The following is a 25,234-nucleotide window of genomic DNA, read 5'->3' as shown; positions in this document are numbered from 1 at the left end:
CTTCTATTGACAGAACATATGCCTAGGTAATTTTTTACAACATTATCCCTTGCACTCACTTCTGTTCCGACTTTTCCCTTCCCTCCCTCCACCCCCTCCCCTAGATGGCAGGCACTCCCATACATGTTAAATGTGTTATAGTATATCCTAGATACAATATATGTGTGCAGATCTGTACAGTTCTCTTGTTGCACAGGGAGAATTGGATTTGGAAGGTAAAAATAACCTGGGAAGAAAAACAAAAATGCAAACAGTTTACTACACGCATTTCCCAGTGTTCCTTCTCTGGGTGTAGCTGATTCTGTCCATCATTGATCAATTGGAATTGGATTAGCTCTTCTCTATGTTGAAGAAATCCACTTCCATCAGAATACATCCTCATACAGTATTGTTGTTGAAGTATATAATGATCTTCTGGTTCTATTCATTTCACTCAGCATCAGTTGATGTAAGTCTCTCCAAGCCTCTCTGTATTCCTCCTGCTGGTCATTTCTTACAGAACAATAGTATTCCATAACCTTCATATACCGTAATTTACCCAAACATTCTCCAATTGATGGATATCTATTCATCTTCCAGCTTTTAGCCACTACAAAAAGGGCTGCCACAAACATTTTGGCACATACAGGTTCCTTTCCCTTCTTTAGGATTTCCTTGGGATATAAGCCCATGAGTAGCCCTGCTGGATCAAAGGTTATGCACAGTTTGATAACTTTTTGGGCATAATTCCAGATTGCTCTCCAGAATGGTTGGATTCGTTCACAACTCCACCAGCAATGCATCAAGGGACATTCTATCTTTGACCAGCCTCCTGGTGGCTCTCCTGCCTCTTGAACCAAGATCAAGACTGGGACAGAATAAAGAATCTAGACTCTCTTTTTGACCATTCTCATGGTGTCTATTCTGCTGAGACCAAGGCCCTTATAGAGGACCTCCAGAAAGCTATCCCAGATGTTACATTATTCTATTTCTCCCTTTCCTCCCTTGTACCTTCCACCTAGCAGGCTACAGTTAAATATGGATATATTAATATATATATATATGTGTGTGTGTATAAAGATATATTTATATATAATGTATATATATATACATACATATATCTTAGATACTATTGATTTGGCTAGCATATAATGTAGATTTCTCTTTTAAGATTTTGATCTTGTCTGGGATAAGTGATTACTACCCCTGACTTTTTTATAATAATTTCTGCTCCTGCTTACTGTTATTCTCTTTGTGTGCATTTTTTTCTTATTTCCCAGCTCCTCTGCTTTATTACTACTTGCCCCATGGCCTTGCTACTACTTAAGCTGCTCGAGAATCCTTTCCTTATTCTCCCTACTCTTTACCTTTTCCCTCTTTCTTTATTCCACTGTGACTAATATAATACATTTATTCCCAGCCCATCTTATTTCTTCATAGATATAAAAGCCTTTATCCCCTTATAGATGTGCATGTACCATCCTTCCTTTAACCCATGTCTGATATGAGTAGGCTTCCAGAAATCTCAGTCCTCCTCATCTCTCTAATTCCTTGCTCTTCCACATTCATCTGTGAAATGGAGTTATCTTTTTAACTTGTCCTTCCCCATTTTGCTTTTCAGAATCACATCATCCTCTTCTCTGCCTCTGGCTTTCTCTCAAACTAATTACTAATGACAGTCGCAGACATAGCGTGAACATCCCCACGCAGGAAATATATACTTTCGCTGGACTGAGTCCCTTGTATTTCATTCCTGATGCTTACTGGTTGTTTCTCTTGGATCCTATGTGTCACTTTCCGACAAAACCTTGAAAGCCTGGCAGCTCATGGAGTATTCCTTCTCTCAGTTCAGAGATATCCTTCACTTGCTGGATGTGAAAGTTTTGGCTGCAATCCCACTTCTTTCGCTCCTTGACATATACTTTCCCAGGACCCGTATTCTCTTAGAGCAGCTTCTGTGTGGTTCTCATTATGACAATGTCAGGTTTGGTTTGCCCATCTCGCACCTCTTTCCTGGGCTCCTTCAGTTCTGCTTTGTGCAGCCCTGTACCACTGAGTAAACATGCATTCAAATCTACCGTTCCATTTTCTCCAGAGTTCTAACTTTTAAAAAATATTGTTTATTTCTTTAACTTCTTTCTTGTTTGTTTTGATTAACTTAGTTCTCAAAAGGGAATGTTGAGGGCCCCCATTTGTATAGTGTTGTTGTTTTTTCACTTATAACTCATTTAACTTTTTCTTTATTTAGAGAGTATTATTTGCTGCATGTATATAGTGTTATTTCATTTTTTATGGTATTTCTTAGCAAAAAGTCATTTGTTCATCTTTTTTAATTAGATATGTTTTTGCTTTATCAGAAATCATAATTATTACCCTCTGCTCCAGGCTTTATCTTTACTGGGTATGTGGCTCTTTACTTTCAATTATTTCTTATTTTTTAATTCACCTTCATTTTGTGTTTAGGTTTATCCCATTCATATTTGCAGTTATGATTACTGTATAGTTCCCTTCAAATTATCTTTTCCCCATTTGCCTTTTTATCTCTTTTCCCCCCGTCCTCTTAGTTTATGCTCACCTCCTCCACAGACCCTCTTTCCCTTCTCTCCTTTCTACCTGTAGAACCAAATAGATTTCTGTATCCAGCTCAATCTGTTATTATCTTCTCCATAGGGAGTAAGGTTTAAGCATTATTCCACCTTCCAGTGTAAAAGCTCTTCTTGTTTCCCAGTTTCATGTAAGATAATTTACTCCTTCTTCCTTGGAGTTGAGTCTTTATTGAGTTGTATACAAATTGTCTTAGAACAGTTGTTTGATTTGATTATTTCCTCTGTTCTTTGCCCTCTGTGGCAATATTCTGTCTTTTCTTTGTAACGGAAATTTGATTTTCTGAAGGGCTTTCCTGTCTTCCCAGAATTCTCTTGCCATGGTATTTTCTTTGTAAAGATACTTTGCATTTGCAGTTTTCTTTCTCTTATTATTGCTTGGACCAGAGCCACACATTTCACATTCAGCTATTGCTCACAACTCTTGTAATCTGGCGACAAGTGGTGATCTCCTCCAGCCAGCAAATGCTCATGGATCTCCCAAGATCTCTTTGGTCTTGCCATTTTCGTTGGACATTACTATGCTTTTCTCTCAATACTGTCATTTGCTAGTGGCCAGATCCTTCCTGAGGCTCCACAGACCTTTTTCTCTTTCTCCTTGCTGTGCTTGACTATGGGAATGCTTGCTTCACCTCTAATTGTATGGAAAAAGCTTTTAGTTTATCTCCATTGCAGATAATTCTTGCTGATGATAGTTACAAATATTACTTATCACATTAATGCAAACTCCATTTATCCTTATGCTCTTTAATGTTTTTTTTAATAGGAATGTTTTTTTAATAAATTGGGTCCTTTATTTTGGAAAGGTCTTTCTCTGCATCTGTAAAGATGCTTCTGTTGTGGCTTCTGTTGGTTTTTCTTTCTTAGGAGTCTGCTGTTACATTACAATTGTCCTATTATGCCCCCGTCTTTAACTCCTTATCCATTTTTTTTAATATATACCTTTCCATTCTCTTCTGGTCACCTCATTTTCTTTAACAGCTTGATATGCAGAAACTTGATAACTCATTTCTGTCATAATCTTTTCAAATATCTGTTTGCAGCTATTGGGCAATCACACACCACACACACACACACACACATATATATATATATATATATCTACTTTCCCTCACACTCATTCTAATTCAAATCCTCCATATCTTTGTTTCTACAATAATTTTCCTTAATAGTTAGTTTACCTGTTATTCCTGTACCTAATTAGTCTTTATCATAAAATATAAATGCATCATTTTGATTTTTAAAGTCCTCACAATATTATCCATTCTAACTATACTTGTTTTTCTTCCCCAGCTGGCCTGCCTTCTGTTTCTCATATTGATGGTTCATCTGTTTCTGTTCTTTCATTGTGACTATTGTTTCACACGATGTCTTTCCACCTTATTCTAATTTTTTTTCATCATTTTAGTTGTGAATGACTCTTCAAGAGCACATTTTGGGTTTTCTTGACAAAAATACTAGAGTGGTTTACTGTTTCCTTTCCTAGCCCATTTTATAGATAAGGAAACTGAGGCAGAAATGAATTGGGGGAAAAATGTATGACACAATGTCTTCCAGTCCCAAAATTTGTTAGTTTGTGAAATTTATGAAACTTTTCCATAATTTTGTATAAGTATGCAACAGTAGAATGATGAGTGTGTGTGTGTGTGTGTGTGTGTCACACACACACACACACACACACACATATCCCTGTAATTAAGATTCCTACTGATTAAGCAAATAGGACATTACCAAAAAGACACTGAGATATAAAAATGCAGTTTCAAATGTTTTATGTCATTTTAAATTTTGTTAACTGGCTATGTGATTGATTTGTTTAGGAGAAACACTTTATGACACTATGATCTGTACTGCTTGCGGACAACAGGTGAACCATTATGAGAAGAATTCAATATATAGACATCCTGCATTGAATATTCTTATTTGTAAGGTATGTAGTTATGAAGTAGATGCTGATTTTATTAACTGTGAACTATTATGCTTTTCCTTCTGGAATAAAGGACAAACTCTCTTGTTAGACTAAGATATCCTGTTTGTTTAGATGAATTCCATAATGATTCATTTCAAAAGTGAAGGTTCTCTCCTCAGAAGTGAGGTGTAATAAGTGCTGAACTTAGAAAGTCAGACTTGATTAATAAATTGGTTAGTTTGCATAAACTTCCATTTTTAATATACATGAGGAGAATCACAAAGATTATCTGTGCCCAACCTGTGAGCTCATACTGTTCGGATCAGTCATAGTGGGCTACAAGGTATCTTGACCCCATCATAGTGATATGATTTTCATGTTGTTTGATTACTAAGGACATGCTTAATTAAAAAAAAAACAGTTCTATTCATGTTTAACACTATATGTAATAATTTGCACTCAATTGTTCTTGCATTTGGTGAGAGGAGAAAATTTCAAATTACCTCTTTTGGAATCAGCACTTACTGTAATAATAACAGTAATTTTAATAATAGCTTCTTTTCCCTAGCACTTTAAGATTTATACTATATAACATATATATATATAAAATGTACATTATATATGTATATATATATGTATAATATATATATAATTATATGTATAATATAATATATACTGTACACAGGTAAACTTGCTTGGTGCACAACAATCCTGTGAAGCTGTATTACTTATAATATGTTTTCCTGATTAACTCAGAGAATGAATAAGTTATTTGAGCAGGGAGTTCATTTGAGTTCTTCCAGACTTCTAACATATCAATGTGTTTGAGCACAGCAAAAGTTGTATTTTTCATTGAGTTAATAATGTTTGGTATCATTATTTGGATGCTGTTTATTTTCCTTTTATCAATTTACACATTTTTTCTTTTGGACATATTTTGCATTTTCTTTAAATTCAGCTTCTCAGTTAACAAAATGACTTCTTCATAGACATTTTGTTCCTCTGTTCCCATGATATGTCATTACTTTGTTACCAGTTCTTTACTTTTACAAAATACTTCATTTTTTTTTACTGTGACTAAAGTTATCACTCCAGTTTTATGTTTAAACATAGTATATGCTTAGTGGTTTGAATCATTTTAAAATTTGTGCTTTGTGAATGTTAATATTTTAACAGAGTTGCAAAATTTAGAATTGAATGTTAATTCCTTTTTTAGAACTGCTACATATATATGACTGATGACATTAAGCAGTGATTCTAAAAGAACTCATAAGCACTGCAGGTAGGAATATATCTCCCAAAATATAAAGCATTCCTATTTTGGGGATTTCTTAAATAGTTTTATTTATTTATAATTTATTTTATTCTCTCAGTGACTCTTAATTGTGTTACCAGGTGTCAGAAATTATAGCATATATTAAAAATGCTACAGTATAGTAGTTTTAAATTTATAACTACTGATGTTTTCTAGTTAAGGAAAAATGGCATTAAATATGTTATGCTTTCATTTTTTTTTATTTGAACTTGGGTCTTCTTGAGCTGTGCATGGTTTTTTCCAGAGATTATTAATCCAGGTCCTTTTTGGTAAATTTCAGGATATCTCTGAATTTAGATGGTAAAGAAATTGATACCTTTATTTTAATTGACATTTAAAATTAAATACTTTAAGAAGTCAAAGATATATATATATATATATATATATATATATATATATATATATTTTTTTTTTTTTTTTTTTTTTTCCTGACTACAGGCATCGCAGTACCATAAGTGTCTATAACACAGGAAAAATACTAACAAAGTCTAGTTCATACTGAATTTCCAACATAACTGCCACAATCATATTCTTTGTTGTATTTGACATTTTTTAGTTGTATTTAAATTTTTAATAACTTTATTTATTTTTAATACACATTGCTTTATGAATAATGTTGGAAAAGAAAAATCAGAACAAAAGGGAAAAAACCATTGGAGAGGGAAAAAAATGGAAAAAAGAAGTTACATTCAATCTCCATAGTTCTTTTTCTGGATGCAGATGGCATTTACTGTCCAAAATCTATTGGGATTACTCTGGATCACTGAGCCACTGAGAAGAACCAAGTCTTTCATAGTTGATCATTGCATATTCATTCTGTTATTGTGTACAATGCATTCCTGGTTCTGATTGTTTCACTCAGCATCAGTTTGTGTAAATCTTTCTAGTTCTTTCTAAAATCAGCTTGATCATCTTTTATATAACAGTAATATTCTGTTACCTTCATATATCACAACTTGTAAAGTCTTTCCCAGTTGATGGGCATCTACTCAAGATTCAGCCTGAGATTTCTTGAAAAGTACTGGGGTCTCTACCACTACTAGGGCTTCTAGTACCTCATTTCCAAGGGCTACATCCTATCATATGGACCCAGAAACAGCCAGCATGCAGATGGGAACCTGTGTGAAGATTCGGACAGGTGTCACTCTAGTCATCCCAGTTTGTTTTCTGTCTCCCCTTTTGTGATGATGCCATTTTCTCACTCTGACCTTTCTGACTTTCTCTCTTTTCAGTAGCTAAGTAGTTACTTTCTTAATACCCACTCAATTTTTTAGGTTAAAGGCTATTTCTGGTTTAGTTTATACTTTTAAAAATTCCTTTCAAGCTCTTCCAAGATTTGGGGGGGGATCTAAGAACAAATGACATTTTTTGAAGTTCCAAGTATAATCACTTGGATACTATGGTCCTTTTGTAAGTATGACTTGTTCTTCCCTGTTACTGCAAAAAATTTTTCATTATCTTTTTAAAATAAAATTTTCCTCTAGTTCTTTTCTTTTTCTTTTTCCCACACATTTCCTTTCTGCTTATTTTGTGACGTGGAATTTTTTATGTGATAGACCTGATCTGGTTTTGTGCAGTAATAAATTGTTGTGCAGCTTGCTGCTGGCTTTCAAGGCTTACTGGGTTGATTTCACCAGAGGGTGTGAGATGGAGATAGGAGAGTGTGTGTGTGTGTGTGTGTGTGTGTGTGTGTGTGTGTGTGTGTGTGTGGTGGAGGGGGTTTCCCTGATCGCCTACCTGGGGTGTGTAGATTATTTAACTCTTTTGCTGTCCCACAGGTGGGGTAAGTAAGGGCCTTACTGATGGTTTCTATAGTAACAGAATCTTTTCGGTGGCTGGTTTTGGAGGAGGGTCCAGATATTACAACTAACTTTTTACTTTTTTGGCTAGATTGATGGCAATAAGGGTTGGATCATGTGACTTGTCCTATTGATGTCCTTTCAAAGAATAACCTTGGCTCCAATGACCTGCTCTGTGGCAGGGGAAACAGGCATTAGGGAGATGAATTTATTTAGTTTTATTTTAATTAAAGTTTATAATTCATCTTAAATTTTCTGTCCTTGTACCTTTGCATCAATTTGAAATCGCTGGTCCTTTGTTCCTCTAATTTTCTATCTTTCATCAAAGTTAAGCCAATGTAGGTCTATGTCAGTGGATTAAGAAGGAAACAAGTACCGAAAGTAGTGTGGTGATGGTGGTGGTGGTGGTAGTAAAAGATCTCACAGCAGGGGGCCAAGCAGAGTTCCAAATTTAGGGCAATTCACCTTTGAGGATCCATCCTCTCTCTACACAACAGTCTCTTAGGCAGGTGAGCAGTCACCTTCTTCAAAAGAAGACCTCAATGTAGAGCTCTCACCCCCAGAACAAGGCACCAGCCAGATCTTGACCCCGTTGCTGGTCAACATAGAGATTCCCCCTTGCCACTTGTGTCCAGAGAGGAAGGCCCAGCCCAGCAACAAAATATTTAATATTTTATTTAATTTACTTTTCATTGAATTGAATGCTATTTTCTTAGAAATGGAGGAACAATCTTACTGGTACACCTGTGGAGTTCTCCTTTTTTATTTAGCAGCTGCTGAGTTTCCCCATCATTTCCCTCACACCAGTCTTTCAAATCAAACTTTGCATGCAAAGCTTAGGTTTTTTTTTTCTGTAGAGAGCAATTCTTTTTTCTGTATCTGGTTTCTAGTTCCTCCTTCAACATTACTATGTATTTATTCTATATTTAAATGTGGATGTGCTTTGTCTCCTCCTTAGAGAATTTAAGTTCCTCAAAGCTGAAGCCTGTTATGTGTATCTTTTGCTTTACTAATAACTAAAACAGTGTTCACTGAATTCAATAAGTGCTTTTTAATGTTTCCTGCAAGACACATTTTGCCCATTGTGCCATTAACCTTCAATAAAATAGTGTATTTGACAGTTTTTCAATTGAAGATGTATTTATTAAACATTTAGTATTTGCAAGACCCCATTGCAAATATCTTAAGAATTTAGATCCTAACATCACTGAGCTGGAAAAGAGACATTTTGACTAATAATAATAATGATGATGTTAATGATAATTATGATTCCTTGTATGTACATAAGGACTGGATGCTAAGTCAACAGTCCTGAAACATAGGTGCTATTATTACAGTTGAGGAAACCAAAGCAAAGATACATTAAGTGACTTGCCCAAGGTCAAACAATCACTGATGAGACTGAGGTAGCAAGAACAGGTTCGGAATAAACATGTGACAAATTCACAATAGCTATTCTCTATCAAAAGGAAGGTTTATTTAGGAGAAGAGTTTACAGAAAAAGTAGGGATAAAATAGGCCTCTGAAGTGGCCCATAGGGAATAGAGTTGGGAGAGCATCTAGCTAAAAAGGAAAGAAATTTGGAAGAATCCATGAAAGGAATATATCAGGAGGCCTAAGCGTGCCATTGATGAGTAGGTTAGATTCACAGAGGAGTTTAGTAGACTCATCAGAGTGAGTTAGAGTAAGGAGGACGGCACCATTAGAGAGAAGACACTATGAGCAGGGAGAAAGAAGAACCTCCTGGTGCCCTTAGTCAGGAAGAAAACGTGGCAAAGACCTTTGTCCTAAGCAGATCTTTGATAAGGGAAATACAATCTTGGGGATATCTCAGGGATAAAGGCAGGAACTCAGGGGGGTGAGGATCAAGGAGGAGAGGAAGTGTGAGGGAGCTCAAAAGTGGGGGGAATCAAGGAACTAGATGGAATACCCCTGGCAGACCAGGGCCAGGACCTGTCTAAAGATATGATAATCAGCATCTCTAAAGGTTGTTTAAAGATGCACAGGATTTTAGGGATAGACAATGGAGTTTCATCCTCACAATCATTCTATAAACAGAATATTCTTAATGGAATTCTTATATCTGATAAGAGTCAGATGGGCTTCTTCCTGAGCTTCCAACAACCTGTGAAGTACATAAAAACTAGTCAGGTCAAGTGCTTGTTCAGGGATGCATAACTACTTTGAATTTACTGGACTAAAGCTAAAGCTCCATATTCTTTGCCACAAAAGGTGCTTGCAAATGTCTTCCATAATTAACAAACTTACTTTCATTTTCCAGAGAGAAATATGACATAGCTGTCATTAACTTCCACTTGCCCAATTGTAATTTTCAATGCATTATGTTCTTCAATGAGCTTTTCCTCTTTTAAAGTAGATTTTTTTTTTAAAAAATGAAATTCCCAATTTTGTTTTCTAAAACTTTCTCATAAATGGATTTTTACTGAAGTGCTTTTTTCATGATTCTCGTGCATCACTTTCATTATTTTCCCCAATTTTTCTTTTACCTCTTTACTTGCTTGTTAAGATACTTTTAAAGCATTTTTTCAGTAATTCTTTTTTGAGCATGAGACCAATTCACATTTTTCTTTATGAACTTGAATGTAGAAATTTTGACTGTTGTCTTTTTCTGAATTTGTTTTGATCATCCCTGTCATGTTCTTTTTTGTTGTTTAGTGATTTTTTCCAACCTATTAAATTTTACCTTTGTAATAAAATTGGGACCTGAAGGAGGAAAGCATTGTCTCAAGCTTCAAGTTTTTGTTCTCTTGGTTCAGAGCTATTTCTGGGCATCTGTAAACTTTCTGCTTTTCTAGGATGTTATGATCTAAGAAGGGGTGTAATCACTGGTTTCCTAGTCTGAACTTTAAAAAATCTATGAGTGACCAAAAGTTCTCTTTTTCTGAACTGCCCCCTTGTGTGCCAGTCTTTATTCTTGCCTTAGGATGGCAATGTGGATCTCTGTATGGCCAATGCAAGAAAGTCCTGGACCCAGTGCCAGCTAAGGATCCTATTTCTGACCAATTTTCAGTCCTTACAGAGATGCTGCTGCTTTAGTTGCTTTTCAAGGTCATATGTGGGAGGCCCACTGATGGCTACTTTGGTTTGGAATATTGTTTTGTCCTTTTTATTTATTGGCTGTTCCATCCCAGAATTAATTTGGGGCATTATTTTAAAGTTGTAAAGATGTTTCAATGGGAGAAATTGGATAAATTCCTACTTTTACTCTGCAGTACTGGTTGCAAGGGCATGTACAATTTAAAAGAATATACGATGACATCTATTAAGTTATATTAAAATTTTTGTAATTAGTATATTTTTGTTTCTAATTAACTTTTTTAAAAAAATCTTTAAATAGTTGAATAAGAATGATGCTTCAGTGTTTTTGCTTGTTTTTCTTTATATTTCAGATGGTGTGCAGAAGGCGGAAACATAATTTTTTTGTAATTCTTGCTATAATACTTTTTGTGAAAAATGCATTTGGCACAGTCTAGGGAGAAAGGAGATCTCAAATTTGATGGATGAAAACACTAAGTGGAATTGTTATACTTGTCAACCTGAGACTTTGTTGGATTTGATTGCTATATGTGATAGTGTATTTGAGCTTTTATCACACTTAGATCAGCAGTAAAAAAAAAAAAAAAAAAAAAAAAAAAAAAAAAAAGTAAGTAAAAAGTGTGCCAATACCTGTGATCATCCAGAAAAATTCAAATATGGAAGTTGTGCTGAAGACTCAACATTTATATAATTCTTCCTCTGATACTGCTCTGATACTACTCTGATATCCTTTTTTCAATATTACTTATTCTAAAAGACTTGATTAAAAGAACAAAAGCATTGATAGAGGATGTGACAGTTATTAACTCTACTTTTTTGATTGTTTTGGAATAAATATCTAATAATTCAGAAGTTAGCCAAGTACAAATTTAAGTCAGTTGGAATCTGTTAGATATATGCTGATGGGGATAGGAAATGCTCAGGAGGCTTTAGAAGAATGCCTAAATAATGAAATAATTAATAATGTTAGAAGGAAAAAAAATACTAAAAAAAGAGACAAAATAAGAATGCTTAAAAAGATACTAAAACCCTATGATTTCTGTGTTAGGATTGAGAGATATTTCCCTATTCATGGCTAAAATGTGAGGCTATCCGCTCTATCCAACCAGAGGGTAGGGCCAACCCTTGCGATGTTTCTTAGATTTGTTTATGTTAGGATATGTAAACTTTTTCTTGTTTCCTTCCTGTACACCATCTCTCATTACTGCCAGTCCGCCCTGGTAGAGCGAGATGCCTAGTTCTCGTGAGACTTGATCAAATAAATGCTTCTGTTTTCTACAGTGAGAAACCTCTGTTTTTAATTCAGTTGGAGGACTTCGGACCCACACACTTTTAGGGGCTTCTCCGGGATCACCCTTTAAGGACTCCGGTCTCCTATACAGAGTTGAGTCCAGCACACACCCAGATTTTACTTGGGGACTCCTCTTCTTGGTGGAGAATTCTGACCAATTAAAGGAAAGATCCTGAAGAGAGGGACTTGGAGAGACAAAAGTGAGAATAGGGCTCCAACAAATCAAAACAAAAGTAAGAAAAATCCGGCCAGGCAGTGGGGAGGAGTCACACAAGTTATAGTAGTGTAACCTGGAGGTAAGCTACCCGAGGTCTGGGGGATATTTGCTGAGTCCATTTTACAATTTACCCCTAGAGCCAAAGAAACCTGGCATGTATCCCCTGAGAAAAGTGCCACTAGCCTATGGGGGATTAGGATTTGTGAACACTCCCCTTAGAGCCAGAGAAGCCAGAAGTTTTAAAGAGGAAAGGGAAAGCTTATGGAGGATCCTTGTGGTCTCGCAGGGTGGCTAGACCGGTTCCTTGGCCCTCACTTTTCTCCTTGTCACAGGCTGATGTCTATCCCAAATGGATTATTCTTTCTTGAAGAAAGAGGGAGGATTAGGAGAGCCACAATGCTGAGTGGGAACGCAGACATCTGCTGGCAGCTGGGTGGTCTGGACAGACCAAAAATACCCAACTCTTGAACCTTGATGGGATCACAGCAATGAGGTCCATAGAATACACATGCAGGACCTGAGAGGATTCATTACTACTCGGATTAAGAATGCAACTCCGAAGCCCCCAAATATTAAAAAGGCCTTCAGGAATACCCAGAAAATACCACGTTTCTAAAAAGACTAAAAGAAAATGTTATTAAATACTCGGGGTTAGATATGTGACCCAAGCATTGAGTCCATATTAAAGGTAAACTTTGTAACTAATGCCTGGCCAGATATTAGTAAAAAATTCAGAAGGTTGACAGATGAACAACAAAACTTTGGAAAACCTCTTAAAAGAACCCATTAAAATACATGAAAATCAAAAACAGAAAACTTGGTTCATGTTGCAGATTGTCCAAACTATGGTAGGGACACCTAAGAATTCTGGACAGTGGAAGATGCTCCAAACTAGGGAGGGATACAAAGGAAGGAGAGCACCAGGGCAATGGGAGAAGGCAGGGATAGGGGAAAAGGAAAGCCTTTAATGTTCTGGGGATGTGGAAAGGAGGGGCACATAATGGGAGATTGCCTCCAACAATGAATGTAAGAGAGAATTTGGGGGAACTGGAGGACTAGAGATGTTGGGGGTTGATCCAACAATCCCCCCTAGAACCCTTGATAAATTTAAGGTGGGCCCTGAGGGGAGGAAGATACTGGGACTATTCAATCTAGTGTAATCCACTTCCCCTCTGGGACTAAACTATCACAAGAAACCATCATCTCAGAGTAAAAGGAGAAAATTTCCTGGTCCCCCTTTCTGAAGTTTTAGAAGTCCATTACCAAGGGACCGATGTTTTGTGCAGGCTGCTTCTGGTCTTTGAGGGGGGATCAATTTGTTAGGGAGAGCTCTAAGTACTAAATTAGTTATCCAAATAACCCTGGAACCCAAATTGTTCCAAGTTAAAATTTTATTCATAAAAGATGAAGAAGGGCAAATTGATTCAGAAGTCTGGGCAGGCCCTACAAACAGGGGCAGAGTCCAGGTGACAGCTTTAAAATGAAATAGAGGGATCCCATCGTAGGGGCAAAGGTGAAAAAACACCTTATATCCCTAGAAGGATGGCTAGGGCTCTCACTGGTCATGAAGGGGCTATTGGAGGGAGGACTTTGAGAACTTTGCATCTCTCCCTTCAATAAACCTATAGTACCAGTCTGAAAGAGGGTGGGACATACAGATTGGTCCAAATTTGAGAGAAACTCATAAAATCGTTTTGCCCTCCCACCCAGTAGTCCCCGATCCTTACCCTCTGTACTGGGAAGATATCCCAGGGGAACAGTAAATGGTTTAGGGTGATACATCTGAAGGATACACTTTGGTCCTGGCCACTAGATATTGAAAGTGGGGACATTTTTGCCTTCGAAAGGGAAGACTGAAACTGGGAGAAAACAGCAATGCAGATGCTGCGTTCTTCCTCAAGGACATATAGTGTCACCTCATTTATTTCAGCAAGTCCTGTAGAGAATTCTGGAGAGATTTAAAGCTCCCCTAGCAACTTGGGCCCAGCAATCTGCTGATTTATTGGTAAAGGAAGGAAGAGAAAAGGAGTTAGCGAAGCTACTATCAGCTTTGCTAAACTACTTAGGATCAGAGGGCTTGGAGAGTGAGTTACAGTTTGTTGAAAGAGGTTAAGTATTTAGGGCATTGGATTAGTGAGGAACAAAAGAAATTGGATCCAGAAAGAGTAGCTGGTGTTCTCCAGATCCCAATCCCTTGGAATAAGAGGGAACTCAGGAAGGACCTGGGATTGTAAAATACTGAAGGAACTGGATTGACTCATACCACCCTCACCCAACCTATGTTCAAGTATTTGTTAGTGGAAAAGCCAGACAAAATTGAGTGGGACTCCGAAGGGGAGGAAGGGTTCAGGAAATTAAAAGAAGTGCTCATTACCTCTCCTGTGCTGACCCTCTAATCATTAGGGAAAACCCTTTCATTTGTTGGTGAATAAGTTCAGGGGCATGGCCTTAGGATATTAGCCCAAATAAGAAGGGGCCAGAGAAAGCCAGTGGGCTGTATTCAAGCTGTGGCAGCTACATATTGGTGGAAGAAAGTGGAAAGTTCACGTCTGAGAGAAGCCTCACTGTTAGTATCCCACATCAGGTCTGAAATATCCTTAACCAGAGGTCAGGAAGGTGGCTCATTGACGCTAGAATTCTAACATATGAGGCAATCCTTCTTGAGAAGATTAATTTGATTCTGGCACAAGACGACAAGTTGAATCCCGTTCCCGTTCTGTCTTCAGGGGGGGAAGACTTGGCCAGTTTAAAACATTACTTTATTGATTGACCTCCAAACAAGGTTAGACAAGATTTGCAGGAGTCCCCAATTCCAAAGGGAATGAATATGTTCATAGATGGATCCTCTACAATGGTGAAGGGGAAACGGACAAATCAATTTGCTATAAAAAGTCATGATAGCCTTTCCCAAGTCAGGGAGAGGTGGTAGACTTCCCAATTCACAGCTAAAACTTGTGAATTGTATGCACTAAACCAACCCCTAAAACTATTAGATGGAAAGGATGGCAATATGTATACTGACTCTAAATATGCTTGGGGTGTGGTTCATGTTTTTGGAAAAATATGGGAGGGAAGGGGAATGATAAATAGGAAGGGGTGAGACCTGGCCCATGTTACTCTTGTCTCCCAAGTGCTAGAAAACCTGAAGCTACCAGATAATAGATCAATAATCCATGTGAATGATTATCAAGTTGGACAGTCTTTGAAGCCAGAGGCAACTGTCTTGCCAATGAGGAAGCAGAGAATGAGAAGTGTAGAATCGGAAAGGCCCAATAATTTGTTCGTTCTAATTCCACCTTTTCCTCTGAGTCATCTTCCACATCTTTCACAGCAGAAGAGTAAAAAATAAAAAGCTTTATCCTTGGGAATCAGGAATGGGGCAGCCGATGGTATCTCCCAGACAGCAGAGAGGTACTGACCCAATCAGGTATGAGACAGGCCCTTCAACATCTACCTCAGGGGAGCTACAGCGATGTACAGAACCTGTGTGATGTTGTTCTTACACAGTATGGATCACTCAGACTGCTGAGTCAGAAGACAAGCAAGCCTGCTTTCCATCAAACCCTGAGGGGAGGGAGGCCGCTAGACCTCTCTTTCAGAATATACAGGTGGACTTTACCGAACTGCCCCCAATAGGTCATCTTTGAGACCTAATTTTTTTTAATATCTGGTGGTTGTAGTGGACCATCTGACATCTTGGCTTTCCCCCTGCCAAGGGCCACTGCCCCCATGGTATGGAACAAATAATCCTGTGGCATGGGAAGATGGAACAAACTGATTTGGACCAAGGAGCCCATTTTAGAGGTAAGATTCTGCAGCTCTTCATGCAAGCCTTGGTTATTATCTGGGAGTTTCATGCTCTTTGACAATCTCCCTCATCAGGTAAGGGGGAGAGAATGAATCAAGAAATGAAGAGACAGATAACTGTATGAATATGTATACATATGTTGTATCCATATTTAACAAGTATTGGTCTACCTGCCATCTAGGGGAGGGGGTGGGGGGAAGGAAGGAAGAAGTTGGAACAGAAGATTTTGCAAGGGTCAATGCTGAAAAATTACCCATACAAATAAAAAGCTATAATGTGTGTGTGTGTGTGTGTGTGTGTGTGTGTGTGTGTGTGTGTGTGTCTGCTTTGGCAAAACACCTCCATATTTTGCAGACTAAAGAGTAAGTGCTCAGATTTTATCTCTGGGTTTCCCTGTGCACTAACACCAGTACCAGGTGAGAGACTGGATCTTGATCCGGACATGGGAGAAGAGAAGCCCACCCCAACCTGGGAAGGTCCTTTCCAGATCCTGTTGACATCGGACACTGTAGTATATGGGCCAGGGAGCAGGGTTGGACTCCTCACTCCTGCTGAACTGCCTGGTGAATGGACAGTTGAGCCCTCTTCCTCCCAAAACGAACTGAAAGTGCAACTGAGGTGCAAACCTCCTATTGTTTAGGTACATGAATCCTAAACCTTTACCCCAGTCTGTAAGACTGTTGATCTTTCCTAGCGTTGCAATTCCTCCTGTGTTTTTAATTGTATTTGTGTTAGGTATCTTCACTGCCCTGCATAGCTTTTTTGTTGTAACCAAAGTATAACGCCTTAACACCTTGGGGATACCCTTGACCATATTGTAGGCATTGGTCCCAGCCCCTCCTGTACACTACGCTTCATCAAAAATTAAAAAAAAACAGTCATTAAGACAAAGAACAAATAGTATGAGTAATCTAGGGCTGACAGTTGGCAAGAGAAAAGCATTGAACAAAGGTTCAAACTCCTTCATTCCCAGTTCCCTGGATCGTTGGACTCTACAGCCAGGTCGCAGTGGACAAACAAAAGACAGGTCCTGTCCTTAGGGAGCTTAATGTGTAATAGGAGAGACACAAAGCAAATAACTAGATACCAACAGGCTACAGACTGAGCCTGGCACATAGTAAGTGCTTAATGAATACCCTTGTGAGTTTAATATCTTTTGTTCACTATATTACCCTTGATTTTAGCTTAGAATATCTGGGTGTGTAGCTTGGTTATGCTAATGACTAATGATGAGAAACTGCCTGAGCGCTTTATGCCTCAGTTTCCTCTGTGAAATGTTCTCTAGTGTCTCTTCCAACTCTGTCTGACGTCAGCTCCTTTATTGTGATGTGTGCCAGGGCACAGTGTGGGATGAGCCAGTCAGATCTTACTAGGTGTGTGGTCCTTGTTGTTGGGCCCAGGGGCTTCCCTGGGCCCAACAACAGGGATGGAATGATGATCTTTTCCATTTGATTGACAGCTGGTTTTCACCTACTGGGTAAGAAATAGAATTTCTAGCATGCTTTCCTGTTGCCATGGCTCCTCTGCTCAGTTCATTTATGTGAAGAATCCTGAAGCTTGCGCCTTTTGCCTTCGACCCCCTTCTGGTACACAGGTGGCTCTCAATTCCTGGGACTTTCCTGAACCTCCCTCTTAGGTCCAGGAGCCAGCCATGTTGTAGGACTGTGTTAATTCTGCCCTAGTCACTCTTAGGTGTGAGTGGTGCCTCTACGATCCTGTGAGGGCATTGCCTTTCCTGGACTTCTCGTTAAACTTTATTTCTTCCTGGTTCAGTTTCTCCCTGGATGAAAGAATTACTGTCTAGTAATTGAGACTAACTAAATGGGAACCAGCCTGGAATAAAAGAAGCAATTTCATTTCTTGTATTCTTTAATTGTTCATTATTCTTGTCTTGTCAGAAAATAGTGCTGATAATAATTATAAATTTTGTGCAGAAACTGCTTTCAAGCAAATTTCTAGTTTAAACTCAGATCTAATACTTTACATCCAATTAGATCGAATGAGTCCAAATTGTCTCTCAGCTTGGGTCGCTGGATGGACTGAATAATTCCATTTGCAAGCAGAATGGAAACATAAGATGGCTGCTGCTGTAATTTCCCTAACTGGACCTCGTCAGAGAACGAGAGCTTGTGCCAAGTGTGCTTTTGGGCTGGATGCCCACCTGCTTTTTTCCAGTACCATCTCAAGAGCTTCTCTAGAGCTGTGATTTTCCCAGTGTGCCAATGCCATCCAGTACAACAGATTGCAGCTTCCTCATGTCCCCTTATCAAGAAATTCTTTCTGGTGCCCTTACATAAATCATCCTGAGTTGCCTGCCAGGGCTCTGTAGGCTGTCCTCTGGCTCTCTGCCTATCTCAGGTGGCAGGAGCTGTCCAGCTGCTGATCCTGGCTCTCAGTCTCTGACAGGCCCCCCTCTGCCCTTGCTGATGGGGCTGCTGTGGGTCACTTGCCATGCCTGGCATAGGGCTGTGGTGAATGAGCAACTTCATATGCTGGGGTCACTGGTGGTTCTGCATAGGTTTCTCTTGTGAATGCCAGGAGAGGATGCTGAGGGCTCCCAGGGGTTTCTACCAAGAGCTCCACCCCTCACTTGGACCTGAGAATGGGTTCTGGCTAGGTTCACAAGAAAAATCAAATCAAAAAGGAAGAAATGAGAAAGAAAACAAAATGCAAGTGAACGACAATAAAACAAATGAAAATATTATGTTGTGATCCACACTCATTTCCCACACCCTTCTCTCTGGGTGCAGATGGTTCTTTCCTTCACAAGACCATTGGAACTGTACTGAATCACCTTATCGTATAATCTTGTTGTTGCCATATACAATGACCTCCTGATTCTACTCACTTCATTCAGCCTCAGTTCATGTGGGTCTCTCCAGGCCTCTGGACAATACTAGAACAATACTATTACAGAACAATACTACTCCATAACATTCATATGCCACAATTTATTCAACCATTCTCCAATTGATGGGCATCCACTCAGTTTCCAGTTCTTTGCCACTACAAAAAAGCCCAATAATATCCTAACATGCTTGTGGACCTCTCTTGAATCTCTGTTCCCTATTTGATGGACATCTCCTTTGTTTCCAGGTCTTTACTACTCATGAATAACTGTGTAGGGTCCTTTGGGAGTGTAGGGAGTCTCTTAGATTTCCTTACATGCTTTAAGGCTTTGCTCAGATCCAACCTTCTCCATAGTGCAGAACTTATACACTATCTGACACATAGTAGGTGTTCTGCGTATAATGGTTAGATTGGTTCTTTCTCTTGTGATTTCTATGGAGTATCTGACTAGCAGGGTGATCTATGGGCATCCAAGTACCCCTCCCCCAGGCCTCACTGACCCCTTGACAACATGAAGGAGAAGAGCTGGTCCTTCTGTTTCACAGGGAGAGCTCAGGGTCAGCTCTCCTGACACCCTAAGGAATTACTGAGATATAATCCAGTGCTCTTCAGTTATGGAGGATTGCTGAAGCTTGTGGGGTGCTCTGACCCTGAGCTGGGGTTCTGTTGTGATATGGGAGCCACCTGCCAGTGGCTGCTGGAGGTCTAACTCAGACTTGTAGAGTGGATCTCTTTATGTGAGCACATGATGATAATATAGGGAGACTGAGAGGCAGTTGCTGTTGTCTAACCTCCCGACTGAGAGGCTGTTGCATTGTCTGACTTCTCTCCTCTTCTCTCTGCCTCCAATTTATTTCATTCCCAGTCCACAAGCAACACCTGTGTCAGCAAAGGCTGCTTTGCAACTCCTTCAGATGTTATGATTCACAACTGTGGAGGCTTTTGAAGAATTGACCTGCCCCTTCACCTAGGCATGGTGCTTAACAGGGTTCTTGTTCCCTTTCTGTAAAAAGGCAGGGGTTGGAAGCCATGATTTCCTAGGTCCATCTCCTCTTGTAGGCTGATGCTTTATCCATTCTCCAAAAGGCTTTTCTTCTGTGGGGAAAATTCAGGCAATGCTACAAGGGGAGTTTATTCTGTTTTTTTTCCATGAACATTCAGCAGAAAACAGAAGGTAAAAGAACATGATTGGGAAATACTATATTATTGGTGCTCGAACATTAGGCTTCTGATTTTGATAACATCCTCAGGGAACTATTAAGGATTTGCTATTTCCAGCCCTACCTGTAAACTTCAAGTTATTGCTGGTGCTGTAACCCAATTATTTGATGCTTATTTTACTCAGACTTAGTAATTTTAAAAAAATTTAGATGTAAAGACTTCCCATTTTTTGTAATTATATTAATAAGACCTCTTTAATCATTTCTGTTATTCCTGGCATTAATCATTAGCTCTCAGCTGCTTGCAAAGGAACCTAACCCTGGATGTCCAAAAACTTAAAGGAAAAAATAATTGCTTCATTTGCAGTGGGAATGGGGAATATTTGTTGACCAATGAAAGTGGAATGAATTATTTGGCTATTTGCTGCTGCTTATGATGAAATGAGCCTTTTCTTATTGTGTATGGAAATTGTCATTCTCATTATTGCGTATATAAAATGTTGAAATGATATGAACCACAGGAAGAGACCTAAAGCACAAAATTTCTCTCCCTTGTGGAGGAAACACACAATATCAGCTGGAGAATCAGGGCAGGTCAGGGCTACCAGTAGTTCTGGGCATTGCTGGACATTTGGACTATTGTATGAGCTTTTAAAATAATTGTTGTTTTTGTTTTGTTTTGTTTTCTTTTGTTTTAACCCACCACTAGATTTTGTTTAAATTCAAAAAGAGAGATGATCTAGGGAACATGAGTAGTAGTCCACAAAGAAGCCACCAGTTAAGAAGCCTCCATTCTTTTCCAGTCCTTGGACAGAGTTCTAGGGTGAGGTTAGGATCCCAGGGCAAAGCGGTAGTAGGGAGATGAGAGCTGTAATATCTCCAGGGTCATCTGATCATCTAAATAAAGATTTAGAAGGGGAAGCAGGGGGAGCAGCGTGGCTCTGGTCTCATGATAAATAGGTGAGAGAGAAAGTCTGAGACTAGCTCCAGGCTTCTTCCATTTGGCCACTCTACATCAGAGCCATATGATAGGGGGCATCATGAAGGGAGGTTGGGAAGAGAGCCACAGACAATCAGGCTCCAAGAGCTGCCCTCTCTGCCTCTGTAGGACAGCTGGCATTTCCTCTCAGGGGCGGCTTGGAATTGAACTTTCCTGTTTGCTCAGTCAGTGTTACAGCTCCAGATCTGAGAGGAGTGTGGATGAGGCTGCATCCTTGCTCTTTGGGACTACCGGTTGGCTGCCCATTCGAGTCGCCCTCCCAGAGAACCCTCTGTTTATGTCTTTGCTTTGATGCCCATATCTCTGTCCTAGTGAGGCAGGGCTGTTGCTACTGCTTGGTAAAACAAGATGGCGATGTCTCTGCTCTCAATTTGGTTGCCATTGACTCCGCAAAGAAGTGGATTTTCAGGCTCATTCTAATCTTACTTGTGATTGGGGTTTTTGATGCTCATCAAGTTCCATGTGAAGAGGTCTGGGTGGTGGGGGCTAAAGGAAGGCTCTCCCAGAGAGGACTGTAATGTTTTCTGATATTCGCTTTCCCCTCCAGCACCAGCACCAGCATGACATGGGCAGCCCTCTTCCATTCCATCTTGGTGATTTGGTCTCCACCGCTCGCTGCTTTCCCTGAGCCCTGCCCCATGGCCATCAAGGTGACCTTTGGCTAGAGGGCTTATTTTGTATCTGCAGAAAGTGATTTTGTCAGTCCCAGGTCATCCAACAGGATTATAGTTCATGGCTGTAAAAGATCTCAGTGTTCCTGAGGTTTGAACAGAGAGAGGCCTTTGGTGCCTGAGAAGTGCCAGGATGCATCTGTGGGCTGTGTCTTCCTGGCTGGAAGAGTACTGTCCCTCCTCCCATAGGCTGGTGGCCTTCTTCAGGAACCTTTCTGTCCCCCTTAAACCCTCTGGGTCTGCTCTATACAGAGTCTCTGCAGATGGTCCGCCCCACAAGACTAGAGACTACTTGAGGGGAGGCCCAAATTTTAGCCTTCCTTTGTATCCGCAGCCCCTGGTATAGTACTGACACATAGTAGGTGCTTAATCATAGTTTATTGGCTGGCACAATGAGGTTTTGTCATCTTGTTCAGGTGGGCTCCCTGGGGCTTGGCTTGGGTGGTAGCCCTGGCAGGACTGTTTATACAGAGCAGCCCTTCTGGGGACCCAAGGAGCCTTTAGTCACTGCTCCGGAGGACAGCGATTAAAGGCCACAGCCTGCCACTGGCACTTGGAAGCTCATCCTTGAGAAGTAGTGTCCCAAATTCATTTTATACTTTAGTTTCTTTTATAGTTTAATATTGTATAGTGTGTTAATTATAATATACTTGTGTTCATTGTAGCATGAACTGTACATGTTAATTTCTAGATATAAAATTTTAGTGTATTGGGACAGCTTTCCATAATAAAAATTCTCTCTTTTCTCATTTTTAAAGTAGGCTACAAATCTTTTGTTTTTCTTCATTAAGAGGACTGCTTGGTTTTGTTTACTGTTAGCATATCTGCAGAATACTTTCAAAGTAAGAGAATATTAGAGCTGCTGACTCAGATGAGATTTTTGTGTTACCTAAGCTTTCATAATTTGGCTTCTTCCTGCCCTCAGTGACTGGAGGTCACTGAGTTAGTCACCTATAATTCCCCATAATCTCTTCATTGTTATAGACATATACCCCTGCCCTTATGATATTTCTCCCATATTACTCATATACACTCTCATCTCATGAGTATTCCAGAGGTTCTCAGCTTCGTCTATTTTGAAGTCTATGGTGTGGGATTAGATTGTGTTGGCAATATTATTTCCTAGAATGCCTCTATAATTCCTGAGTCAAACCCATTTGACATTTAATTCTCAAGCAGATTTCTTGTTGTTTTATTTAATTTTCAGCCCTCTTACAAATTTATTCACATATTTGATTTGAAACTATGTGGATTCAATTTGATCTGCTTTGAAGTCAGTTGTCATTTAACTTCCTTCTCTTTCACATCAGCCATGCTGTCCCTGCTTGGGACCAACAAATTGGATGCCTTCCTTCTTGACATGTTTGTATCCAGAGGTCAAAGAGAGAAGAGATGGAGGTTGAGGGAGGACAAAAGCAAATGATATCATGAGGGATATTGAACCCCAACTGTTATGGGCCAGAAATTGAAGCAAGGTGCTAAGTCACTGGAATTGATAGAGATAATACATTAGTACTTATTAGAGTTCATACCTTTAAGAGAGCATATATAAGGAGGAGCTCCCACAAACCCACATAATCCCACAAGCCCACTCTCTCGGAGGCGGAGTCAGATTCATTCCATTTACCACCTTTATGCTGGCTGGAAGCTGAAGGACAAACCTTGGATTTGGACTCATTCAGAGGGAGCTCTTGGAACCAAGGAGAGAGATAAGCCTCTAATGAAGCTAACCGGGCCCAGGAAAAGATTCAGGACTTTGAAGGACACAATAAAGGATCTGGACTCTTAACTCCTGGCTGCATTTGAGGTGATTATTGAACTGAACTGAAATTAAGCCTGCTCCCAGAAGCTCCCCAAGAAACCTCTCCCAGAGAACATTACATTTTAGAGAAGAACGTTATGCCCAACCCCATGGCTCATTGGGTTTGAGACCATCCAAGGCCTCTTTCTTCACTGTACCTCAGTTTCTTTCGGTGGAAAATGAACAGGTTAGCCCAAATGATTTCCAAGGCCCATTTCAGCTTTGCCATTTTATGACTTAATTGGGAATACATGGTCTATGGAGAATTTGTGATGCATTTGAAATGAGGGGATGTCAGAAGGGTTATGAGCAGCATCTACATGTTGAAAAGTCAGAACCAGGAAAGAAGAACCTATTCCAGTTATTAATTCTTGTTTTGTTTCCCTGGATGGGGAGAAAGCCTCTACAGAGGCCCTCCAGTGCCCCATTATCAGAACAGGGCCCCCTGTATGGCACCAGTGCTGATGTCAGGTGTCCAGCAGCCTCCTTGGGAGGCTCCCCATTCCTAACTTCTTGAAAAGCTCAGAATTTCAGAAAGTTTTCCCTAGGAGCATCATAGGTTTTTCTTTCTCCATTTAGAATCCAAATCAGCACACTTAGCAGTGATAACCAAATAAAGTGTCAAGTGACTTGTTTTTGCAGTCAATGACTAAAAATATCAGCATCTACAAATATTGTAATTTGTGTCCTTTCAGAGTTTAATTATGGAAGCAGTTGCACTCTGATCACATTATGGGATATTAGCCACACCAGGAAAAGTTCTTGAGCAATTTTTTCTTTCCTCCTTCCCCAACCCTTTTGTTTTCATAAAGGAATTAAGAAAATTGAGTTGGTCTGGAATTCCCAAGCAACTCTGTCCAATAACCTGGAAACTGCTTTTGGTAAGTCTCCTTTTCAGGCCGGCAGGAAACCCAGATGAAGGTCACCTGGAGTTTGGTTCCATGAGTGACATTTACACTGTCACAGGCCTTTTGCCTTCAACAAAGACAGCAGCTTCTTTTCTGTGCTTGATTTTAAGTCTGGTTTGATAAGACTGTCAGAAAATGGGAATGATTAAGAATTCATGACACCCACATATTTGTCTTTTCAGATTTTGTTTCTCTAAATTTTGCGTTCAAAGCGGTTACAGAAAGATTCCAAAGAACTCTGATGTGAGATTGCTGATGGTCAATTCATTTCAACTGAACTGGGAGGTTTTTGATTATTTACATGTATTGATGAGCCCTGTGCCAGGATTCAGGGGCATGGAGATGAAAAATGACTCTTTGCAGTCTCTTTGGGCAAATTCATTTTATACCCAAGTCAGATGGAGGAGGTTGATTTTCTGTCTGGTAGAGCCCCTGCGGAAGCAGACAAGGGAGGCAATGGGGAAAATGGGAGAGGGGTGCCCCACCACCCTAATGGGGCCATTAGGCCATGGGGCTTCCCAGTTCTGCTTTTGACTGGATAGAGCCTCCTGTCTCCTCATCTGTAAACTGGCGTTGCACCCACTTCTTAGCTTGGAGGTTTTGAGGATTGAGCAGTGTTCTTTTAGTTCCTGCAGTGTCTAACAGGGGGAAGATGAAACCCCTTGGTAGGGCACAAGGCTTAGTGGTAGCTTATCTTGCTGAGCTTACCCTCTAGTGGGGAGATGATAATGGGCAAGAAGAACTGGGCCACCGAGCTGTGCATGACCAGGACCCCAGGGGACATCAGGGAAGGCTTCCTAGGAGAGATGGCCCTCATGCTGACAAGGTAGGGCCTGAAAAAGGAAAGGAGCAGAAGGCATTCTGTG

At 39.7% G+C, this 25,234-nt stretch overlaps 1 protein-coding gene across 9 annotated transcripts in view; it reads left to right on the top strand.

Moving 5' to 3' along the window:
* Positions 1-25,234, top strand: part of LOC141549155 (transcriptional regulator ATRX-like) — a 796,624-nt gene that overhangs the window by 238,045 nt on the left and 533,345 nt on the right. For 6 of the 9 annotated variants that reach the window (XM_074278541.1, XM_074278547.1, XM_074278543.1 and 3 more), the window contains 3 exons: positions 4,403-4,512; positions 5,708-5,773; positions 11,016-11,950. The exons of the other annotated variants lie outside the window; for them this stretch is intronic. In XM_074278541.1, coding sequence (XP_074134642.1) covers positions 4,403-4,512; positions 5,708-5,746 — 149 coding nt within the window. In that variant the 3' untranslated portion in view covers positions 5,747-5,773; positions 11,016-11,950. Of the gene's footprint in view, positions 1-4,402; positions 4,513-5,707; positions 5,774-11,015; positions 11,951-25,234 lie in introns of those variants that run through there. 9 annotated transcript variants of the gene reach the window in all.

Source organism: Sminthopsis crassicaudata, chromosome X (genome assembly GCF_048593235.1).
Source record: "Sminthopsis crassicaudata isolate SCR6 chromosome X, ASM4859323v1, whole genome shotgun sequence".
In the NCBI taxonomy this organism is placed as follows: Eukaryota; Metazoa; Chordata; class Mammalia; order Dasyuromorphia; family Dasyuridae; genus Sminthopsis; species Sminthopsis crassicaudata.
The sequence above is the reverse complement of the archived record's forward strand: the minus strand, read 5'-3'. Positions and strand labels throughout refer to the sequence as shown.